The sequence below is a fragment of the Scardinius erythrophthalmus genome, assembly GCF_964197995.2.
Source record: "Scardinius erythrophthalmus genome assembly, chromosome: 6".
NCBI classification, from domain to species: Eukaryota; Metazoa; Chordata; class Actinopteri; order Cypriniformes; family Leuciscidae; genus Scardinius; species Scardinius erythrophthalmus.
The window spans coordinates 42,244,916-42,255,248 of NC_138226.1; the positions used below are offsets into that span (position 1 = coordinate 42,244,916).

The 10,333-nt window shown below is 39.1% G+C and overlaps 1 protein-coding gene across 1 annotated transcript; it reads left to right on the forward strand.

Annotated features, from left to right (window-relative positions):
- Window positions 1-570: 570 nt before the first annotated feature.
- On the forward strand, window positions 571-5,061 carry cmklr2 (chemerin chemokine-like receptor 2). Its single transcript, XM_081369642.1, has 3 exons — window positions 571-747; window positions 2,095-2,186; window positions 2,916-5,061. Exon 3 carries the CDS (start codon window positions 2,917-2,919, stop codon window positions 3,985-3,987), a length of 1,071 nt encoding a protein of 356 aa, XP_081225768.1. The 5' UTR covers window positions 571-747; window positions 2,095-2,186; window position 2,916; the 3' UTR covers window positions 3,988-5,061.
- Window positions 5,062-10,333: the final 5,272 nt, after the last annotated feature.

A 10,333-nucleotide genomic window follows, 5' to 3' on the forward strand; every position in this document is an offset into this window, starting at 1 on the left:
AATTATAGCAGGACATATAAAGGCAATTTTGAACACTTTTTGCCATTGAGATGACTGGGATAAATGTCATGATTATACTGAATTAACCATATGTAATAATACATTTAATTAATAAACCACTATAATCGTTTAGATTAGCGTTCTTTGGCATATTTGTTCCTGTGATCAAAGCTGAATTTCCAGCATCATTACTCCAGTCTTCAGTGTCACATGATCCTTCAGAATATGATGATTTGATGATCAAGAAACATTTAGGATTATATTCAATGTTGGATGTTTTACACTTTTTTTTTTCTTTCTTTGAGGGGTTCAAAAGAACAGCTTTTGAACAAAAACTTCAAAAGAACAGCATTTATTTGTAACACAAATATTTTACTGTCCCTTAAAATATGTCCTTGAATAAAAGTATGAATTTCTATCAGAACAAAAAAGTACACTAACGTAGTGTAAAATATGTTGTTTTATATCACTTGTTTTATAATTATATTTTATAAGTTTGTATGTTTTGTAAGAGAGAGAGAGAGAGAGAGAGAGAGAGAGAGAGAGAGAGAGAGAGAGCAAAATCGCTCCACTGTAAAGTTCGCTCCAGTCAGTGCAGTGAGTCTTCAGTGTTTATCTCGCATCCTCCACCAAACGACACACTTTACACGCCTTATAAACCAATTTCAACAAATGGGGCAAACATTTGCCTAAACTTTTGGGGGTTGGGACCTACACTAGCGAACAATATCCTCAACGACAAACAAGGTACGGCGACGTTTACAGTTACGTTTCTCTCACTTGGCTAGTTTATGACTTCACTAAATGCATTGGCAACACTTTACAATAAGTTTCATTAGTTAACATGAGTTAATGTATTATTAACTAACAATGAGCAATACATTTGTTACATCATTAATTCATCTTTGTTAGTGCATAGGTCTAACTAAAAATAGTGCATAGTTCACAGCTGTTCATTGTTTTTTTTTCATGTTAGTTCACAGTGCATTAAATAATGTTAACAAATACAACATTTAATATTAACTACGATTAATAAATGCTGTAGAAGTACCGTTCATTCTTAGTTAATGTTAACTAAACTCATGTTAGCAAATTAAACTTACTGTAAAGTGTCACCAATGCATTATTCATTACACTCATTACAGTGAATGTACTTCAGCCGGTCTTTCTATATTTGGCAAAGAACTGTTTTATTAAGAAGCGTTTTTCTGTTTGTTTTTACTGTAGGTTGAGCTATGTGTTGCTTTGAATATTAAAAAGTGAAGTTCTTGATTCACTGGTTGCTGGTTTCTGGATTATTTAATCATATGGATGGTTTTCTAGAAGTGAAAACTCTTTGAGGGACTTACAAATGTACAGACTTAAAAATGTACAAAGCTTGGGTTTGGTTCTAATTGAAACCAGTTTTATTCTTGAAGATCAGGCTATGCAAACATCTCTGCCCTCATTGTTGCTCAAATTCTGCATTGGTGTGGCAGAATAAATATAATTATAACTGAATAACTGAAATATAATATCAGTTGTTGTTGCTCATGCATTGTTGTTCAATCATGTTTGCAAGCAATGACAGCTCAGCTGTCTAGCTAGTTTTCAAACTTATGATGAGCTGATTTGTGTTAAGCCCATCAGAACTACAGTCGCGTTTATTAACTGATCACATTTCCAGAGAGAGAATATTCATGCATCTCTCATTAGGGTCATAAAGTCCTCTGGTCGCACAGATGGAAAGATCCTGCTGTGATACATTCCTGTTGAGTGAGAGGTTTGGGAGTTAGTGACAGATCTGTCATAAAAAGCCCTTTGAGCGTGTGTGTGTGTGTGTGTGTGTGTGTGTGTGTGTGTGTGTGTGTGCGCGTGCTGGCAAAACTCAGACCACAGACCCCTGTGCTCCTAACGGCACACAGAAAACAAAACACAGGAATGAGTTTATGAAGCGGCAAAAGTGTGTGTGTGTGTGTGTGTGTGTGTGTGTGTGTGTGTGTGTGTGTGTGTGTGTGTGTGTAGGCCAGGCTTAGTCCATATCTCCTGTCTTTCTTCACCTCTCTTACCCTCTCCTTCTCTCTCTCTCTCGTTCTACTCCGGGAACAAAAACAGGGAAACACCCAGCAGGGACAGCATTATCCTTTTGGGATTTGGCGCAGGAGTATTTGCAGAGAGGAACTGATCCGTGAGCTGGACGCTGGCAGGTAATTCATTCTTCAACTCTTAATATTTCCATGAACTGAGTGTAACTGTTAGAATACATATTTGTGTATTTCTCAGTTATTTTCCATCTATGTGTCATCTTTGCCTCAGATATTTCACTTTTTTATATATATATATTTTCATACTTCTTTAATCTTTTAGAAGAAATAAACATCTGTAGAAATGAGACAGTTGATGCTGAGCTTTAAAAATGTATTTGATAAGAGATGTCCGAGTTTATGTTGCAATCTCTGACTTTGGTATGTTGGCAGATCAGCACAGCTTGAGACATTGTTGATATGTGTGAATTATTTTTCCCCTCCTAACTCAGTTTACTGTTTTTCATCATTTTCCTGACATTTAACCATTTTCTCAAAACCTCACACAATTTTAAAAACTCACAATCTGTCAAAAACACAGACTTCATGACTGTTTGTTATACAGATTAATTCAAAACACTGCAAACAAAACTTGGAACTTTGTGAAATCACAACTCTTTCAGGGACAATCCTGACAAAAGAAATGCAAGACGGTACTGTAATAAATATATTAAGATACATTTATAATAATATACAATGGCAGATTGCGGGAGTGTGCTGGGAAAAATGTTTGATCATTTTTGCAATTCCACTTGCTGACTTGCTACATCGCCTTGAAGCAGTTCGCTCTCCTTTCAATCTAAGTAAAAGTCAATAGACATTAAAGTAATTTTTCTCTCATTTTGTCTTTAGGATGATGACCCAAGAAGACACGGACTATGAAAACCTCACTTACGAATACACGGACTTTGGCTACGTAGAGGAGACCAAAGCTGATGGCTACACTCAGAGAGAAGCTCTTCACATCATATCAGTGATCATCTACAGCCTGGCGTTTACTCTGGGTGTAATTGGGAATGGCTTGGTGATCTGGGTGACCGCACTCAAAAGCAAAAGGACCGTAAACAGCGTATGGCTGCAGAATCTGGCCATTGCCGACTTCGTGTTTGTGCTTTTCCTTCCGTTCTCCATCGACTACGTGCTGCGAGACTTTCACTGGCTCTTCGGGAAGACCATGTGCAAGCTGAACTCGTTCGTGTGCACCATGAACATGTACGCCAGCGTGTTGTTTCTCACCGTCCTGAGTTTGGATCGCTACATCTCACTGGTCCACCTCAGCTGGTCGGAAAGGTACCGTAACGTCCGGCGGGCCTGGGGGGTGTGTGCGCTGATTTGGATCATATCTTGCTGTTTAAGCTGTCCGGCCCTGATATTCCGTGACGTAATCCAACATGACGGGAAGATCGTGTGTTTTAATAACTTTCACAATGAGAGCATGCACATGGTAATGGTGAGACACGTTGTACTCGTGTCTCTGCGAACCACCGTGGGTTTTCTGCTTCCGTTCGCCACCATCACCGTGAGCGGCGTGTTGCTCGCCGTCAAGATGCGCCAGTCCAACTCGTTACGCTTGACCAGCTTCTCCAGAACCGTCTCCGCTGTGATCCTCGCGTTCTTCTTGTGTTGGGTGCCGTTCCACACGTTTAGCCTGATGGAGCTGAGCATGCACCACACCACACACCTTCACTCCGTGCTCATGGTGGGCTTCCCGCTCGCCACCAGCTTGGCCTTCTTCAACAGCTGCGTCAACCCCATTCTCTACGTACTGCTCACCAAGAAAGTGCGTAAACTGGTGAGGAGGTCGTTGTTTAACTTCACCAAGAACTCGCTGAGAGAGCTGAGCCAGTCTGTGTCTGCGACTGAGTTAGACTCGGCACTGGTCAGCTACTCTCCTGAAGAGCCCATGGCCAGCTCCTCCATCTGATGGGCTCCAGTCCCTCCAAACTCACCCCAACTCAAGAAAGCTCCAACTTGACTAAAAAAAGATTGGTTGGGAAATACTGACTTTTAAAGGTGCAGTAAGACCAATGTTACTCACAATGGCTATGTTTACATGCACACCTTTTGCTTCAATCAGACTGAATTCATTTCCGATTGATGAATCTGAATGTAGTGCTTACATGAACGCTAAACATGTGATCGGGTTTATATCGAGTCTCGTATATATGTCACAAGCTTCAAATCGGAATTGATTTTATGACATGCGCACACTGCGCAAATAAATATAGAGTTTCCCGCTGTTTGTGCATAATAAACATTGTCCTACATTGGTTATTTATTTGTTATCAGACTCAATATACGTCTCTGGTCATAATTTGGAGACAATGAGCATATGAACCGTTGTCGTCTGTGGATGAGAGTCTGAAACAAGGACTGGTGGGACGTTGTCCTGCTCCACTTCACAGAGTGAAAGGAGAATTTTAGAATGACGGGACACTCATTTATATGACATTTTATTCAACAGGAACAACAGCTCGTTTCGCACGTCATACGTCATCATGCTATTTCAACATCATTGCACATGCGCAGTCCTTTCAGTTTTGGTTTTCAATCCGATCAAGTGTTTACATGTCCTCTCCATCGGATTAGAAAAGGAATATACCACCCCTTTCAATCCGATTGAAATTTCATCTGGATCAAAATTTTCGATTAAGGTGTTTACATGAAGGGTTTTCAGTCCGATTGAGCCGTCAATGCGATTAATAATGGATTATTTGGTTGCATATAAACGTAGCCAGTGTAAGCTCTGCAACCATTTTCAGGCCTTCCTTCTTGGGTGACTCCAGTGATGGAAAGCTTTTCGTAAGATAAACTCGTGTCTTAAAGCTATTGCCTGATCAGAACCCAAGTGATATTCCTCTGAGCTTTTGTAATGTCTCTCAGCCTCAGCCGTCAGTCTTTCTTCTAAACTCCCTCTTGCTCACTTCTCTCCTCCCCCATCATGAGTGGACACGCCCCCTACTGCTGATTGGCTCACTCTCTCCTCCCCCATCATGAGTGGACACGCCCCCTACTGCTGATTGGCTCACTCTCTCTCCTCCCCCATCATGAGTGGACATGCCCCTTCTGCTGATTGGCTCACTTTCTCTCCTCCCCCATCATGAGTGGACACGCCCCTTCTGCTGATTGGCTCACTCTCTCTCCTCCCCCATCATGAGTGGACATGCCCCTTCTGCTGATTGGCTCACTTTCTCTCCTCCCCCATCATGAGTGGACACGCCCCTTCTGCTGATTGGCTCACTCTCTCTCCTCCCCCATCATGAGTGGACTACACTGCTTATTGGCTACAAGTTTGTTTTGGAGCTCGGTCCGATTCACTTTTAACGGCGTTTAAAAAAAAAAAAGCTTACTGCACTTTTAAAACTAATGCAGTACATTACCGTAAATATGTTTTTAATGCATCATCTCTTTTATATTTAGTACCTATACAGTAGTCAACATTTGAAGCAGATTAAAACCTTTCATCAAAGTTATGCATGAATTTTGAACAATACCCGTTCTTGTCTTAGGACTACTTTGATGAACTTTTTTGATCCACTTCAAATGTTGACTACAGTATAAATATATGTATAAAGTGTTGAGTATAGAGTGTATAAGTGCATAATGTATAATGCGGCATTTGGGTTCTATATAGAACGTTAAAGGGTTCCATCAGGTGCTTCACTTATAGAACCTTTTAGGAGGTCCCATCATGGGATCATGTTATGGATTAAGTTTGAATTAATACATTTTTAATAAAATCTTATTTTAAATCAATTTTATAAATCAAGCAGCTCATAAACACACTAGAAAAATGAAATAACCGATTAAACATGAAAGTATTATGCAATCTCCTTTTTATATATATATATTTTTTGCATACAGAGTTCTTTAAAGTTGAGTCAAGAGCCCTAGAGTTCTATATAGAACCACAACGGAACCTTTTGTTCTAAGAGTGTAAAATTGAGGAATGAAATTTCAGCTCTGTTTGAAAGAACTCATTTTACATATTATACTATTGTGTCATTTGGATGCACACTGTAACTGAATTAATAAAGTTAGTAATAAATTGCTCATTCTAATGTTTTAGAATTATTCTGCTTTAAGTTATTAGATAAAATCTCTACAATTTTAAAGTAACAACATTTGTGGTATAATGTTTTATTATCCAAAAAAAAAATGGACATGAAATTTGGATCAAAAATCTGGGTTACTGTGAAGAACTTCTAATGGAAGTGAGCAGACTGTTCCAATGGAAGCGTCACGTTGTGGCTGTGATGAATTGCAAGACGCAGGAGTAGGAAAAAATATCATTAATCTTTAAAAAGTCTTTAATAATAAATTCAAAAAGGAAAAATGCAGGAGAATGCCAGGAATAGTAATAATAAGATGAGACCAAACAAAGAACTGAGGAAACTAAGGGCTGACATGCACAGGGAGACATAATGATTGACAGGTGAATATAATTGATAACTAAGGGAACTATCTAGGGATTAATCAAGACCACACTGAACTGGAGACAGGGAAAAATACATGGAAACAAAAAGGCAACTAAACTAACCATAATCCTGACAGGTAGCCACAAATCGTATATGTTAACTTTTTTTTTGTGTAAATTTATATCAAAATATCTTGTTGTCAGCCGAGCCACACATTCTGTCGACTGGCCTTGACTTGTAATGAACCTGGAATATTCCTTTAACTATAAAATTAGACATTTTTAATCAGGCCTGGTTTTACAGACAGCGATTAGGCCTTAGTTCAATTAGGATATTTAAGTATCTTAAGAAAACCGTGCCTGGTGGTATAAAACATTACTGGTGTGTATCTTGAGACAAAACAAAGGCACTGACATACTTTAAGATATCTCAGTTAAAACAGCTGAAACATGCATTTTAGCCTGGTCTATGAAACTGGGGGCCAGTGCACTAGGACAGCTCACATTGTTACCACATGTTTTGTATGATGACTCATCAAAACTCAGAATGAGAGAGAATGCAGAAAACATCTGTGAGTCAAACTTTCTTGAAATATGCTGTATAAAAGTCACAAAAAAAATGCAGAGGAAAGCAAGAAAAAAAGGGAAAGCACAGAGCTGGAAACTTGCAATTAAGCATAATGTTTTAAGACAATTAACTCTTACATAGATTATACATATTAAGTGTTTTGCTCAAGAGCACAGTAGTAGTCACAGGCTACACTTAGATTTCCATTGAAACAAAAAGGATGTGTTCCAGTCCACTTTTAGACACGCACTTGCAGACTTCCCTAAGCACTTCCCCTCAGGGTAATCCCTGCCGCCATTTTGAAGTGCGTTCCACTTCGTGAAGTGGACGAGGGAAGTTTATATGGACAGACCTTCGATTTTGACCGAGGGAGCGAGTCTACTTCATCTACTTCAGGCAGCTCCATATACCACAATGCAACACAATTGTGACGTCAACGCATATTGCGTTTAATTTACCCCACCACAAACAACTCAATGATATATTCATTATTTTTTAGATTTTTTTCAAACAACTCAAACACACATATATTCATATAGAATGCTGCATTAAACAATTTCGTAAGGGAAAAATAATAAATAAATAAATAAATCAACCCCCATAGTGGATTCCAAGTGATCATGGGCTTATTAGCACGTTCCAATTCAGCCCATTGCAGTTTCCACCAGTAGTGGGCACTCATGCAATGTAGGCAATGACGTACATCCGAGTGAACGAGACGGAGGGAAGTTAGCGAGTGAAGGGCAAGACATTTTTGGACTGGAACGCAGGCGTAATAAGAGCTTCTCTGTTGAAAGATTTGACAGAATTTACACCACAGGTGCCTAAAAAGTGTTGCATGTCAGTTTTAACAAGCTTTAATGTCTGTTTCTATGGAATTGTCAAAATACAGGTTATTTTAAAACGGGAATCTTAACCAATCACACAAGATTCTTGAACACTCCCATGTCTTCCATTGGCTGCTCAAACAGATAGTTCCGCCCCCAAACAGAATTTGTACCGATGCTTAAACATGAGAAAGTAGCACACTTTTAAAATTTAATTGACAAAAGTACAAAAAAAGCGTTTTATTCAATCCGAGTTCATTCGTGTCAGGCTAAATTGGGTTTTATTTGAAAACATGCTTTTTTACATTGATGTTTAGTGGTTATTCACATGGCACAGTAGGGAATTGTGGGGTTCCTCTTTGTTTGTTGCTATGGTGTTACTCAATCAGTCAATGTTAGACAGATTTAAAAGGAGGAAGAAAAAGAGCCAACAGAAACAAAGGAATGATGCTATAAATAATGTGGAAGCAACATTTAAGGAGCAAATTACACCACATACAAAAAGTGCATTCACTGAGACCCACTAAATACTATCCCATACATAAACTCAACAAGCAAACTGTGTTTTGCATTCTACAGAAGAGCCACTAAAGCCCACATGTCTATTTGATGAGCAATATGTGTTAGTATTTCAACCACATATGGCGACAACATTTACATCTGTGTAGAATTTACGCCTTGTCACACAAAGAGCGCGCGTGCGTGTGTGTGTGTGTGTGTGTGTGTGTAGGTCAAAGAGAGAACTTAGTTTGTTTTAATCTTTAAGCTAAAGTTAATTAGATAAGGAAGTATTGGGCTGGCTGAGATGCTCAACACAATAAAGGTTAGCAACTAATAAATAACTTGGAGTAAGTTGAGCCAGTTGCTTCGGGGTAAGTCGGGTCAGTGGGTTGCTATTATTAAGAATCATGCCAAATTTTAGTCAAATTCAAACTGCACTATTGTGTTGCTTTTAAAAGCTGTAAAAAGCAAACAGTCCACAAAATTGTTGACAGGCTGTGAAGAAAAAGAGATCTAGACAATCCAGTCTGTGAACGTTCTATCCAAATGCAGGAAATACCATTCGATTGGCTTGATTGAAATCTGGCAATAAAATTATGGCCAGATTTCAGAGCTGCAAACCAAAGCAACGTTTTTTTTTTGCAGTATTTTTTCTAAGAAACGTATGTGCCAACAAAGAAGTCTTGGGGAAGCAAACTTGGGGAAAATGCAGGGAGAGAAAAGCAGCAGGAATGTTGAAGAGTTTCAGAAGAACAAATGTTGCCGTAGTTGCAGTGTTCACAACTATAATACAAGCTCCGGCTCTTTCCATACTAAATAGGGCCTAAAAAATATGTGCTCAGCCTTTAGAAAATGTTGATTGTCAAGCCAGAGAGTTCAAAATAAATATCGTATTGTCCGTTTGTTTGTCTAATTCATTTATTTATGGGGTCTGAAATTTTTACAAATCTGTATACAGACAGCATGGTAACATTGATTCAGTGTTGAGTTTTGATCCAAGCCATCATTTTGGTTGACATCAAAATTTCAGTGTTTAAAGTGTGTTGGATCAGCATTGAAATTTTGATGAAAGGGAACAGCACACATGGGTGAAGACAGTGACATTGAACTAACAGTGAGTCTTAGTTTATGAGCACAAGATCTTGCAGGCATGTATCTGCATAGATATCATATAAAGGCTAGATGTCTCGTCCGCGCTGCTGGCCAATGGAGCTCGACATCCGCACACGGCGGCCATCTTACCACAGGGTGCTCGCTCACTCATAACATGGTGCATGTACTTTTAAATAACCATAACTTGCTCAATTTTCTACCGATTTTCAAACGGTTTGGTTTGTTATAAACGTCAGAGATGTAGCTATTATACGGCATACATATGAATAATTATGTTCAAAATGTTTAAGCATTCAGAATTATAGCCATGTTAATAACGTTTGTAAGAAACCAAACCGTTTGTAAATCCGTCCAGATTTCAGCGAGATAAGAGGATTTGTGTGCGTGCTGCTCACTCACCTTAATTCACAGAGCCCTGTCCTAAGATGGCCGCCGGTGATGCCGGAAGTGACTCCGCCTTAAGACATCTAGGGTGCTTCTCAATTCTTATTTGTGCATCCTCGTTTCCTCTCCTCGCTTCCTTTCCTCGCGTCTCAGCTCCGCCCCCTGTAGGATGCGAGGGAAGGCTGCAAGGAAAAGACGCGAGGACGGAGGGATCGAATGAAAGCTTTTTTTATACATTGGAATACTTGATCACTCGAGCGTCACTTCATCGCGTCATCAGCAGCGCTCAGAGGATCTGCCCTCATGTTGTTGAAATTTGTTTATTTAAGAAATTCATAATAAATAATAATAAAGAAAGATACCCTGTTGAAATATGTGCGGTGTGTGGTTTTTATAAACTGCAAAAGTAAAGTATAAATCAAAATTATTGTGACCGATGTGAAGGGGGAGGAGAATTTAT

Bases quoted from the DNA above. Each gene is read 5' to 3' on its own strand.
- cmklr2 (XM_081369642.1), top strand. From the start codon at position 2,917: ATGATGACCCAAGAAGACACGGACTATGAAAACCTCACTTACGAATAC.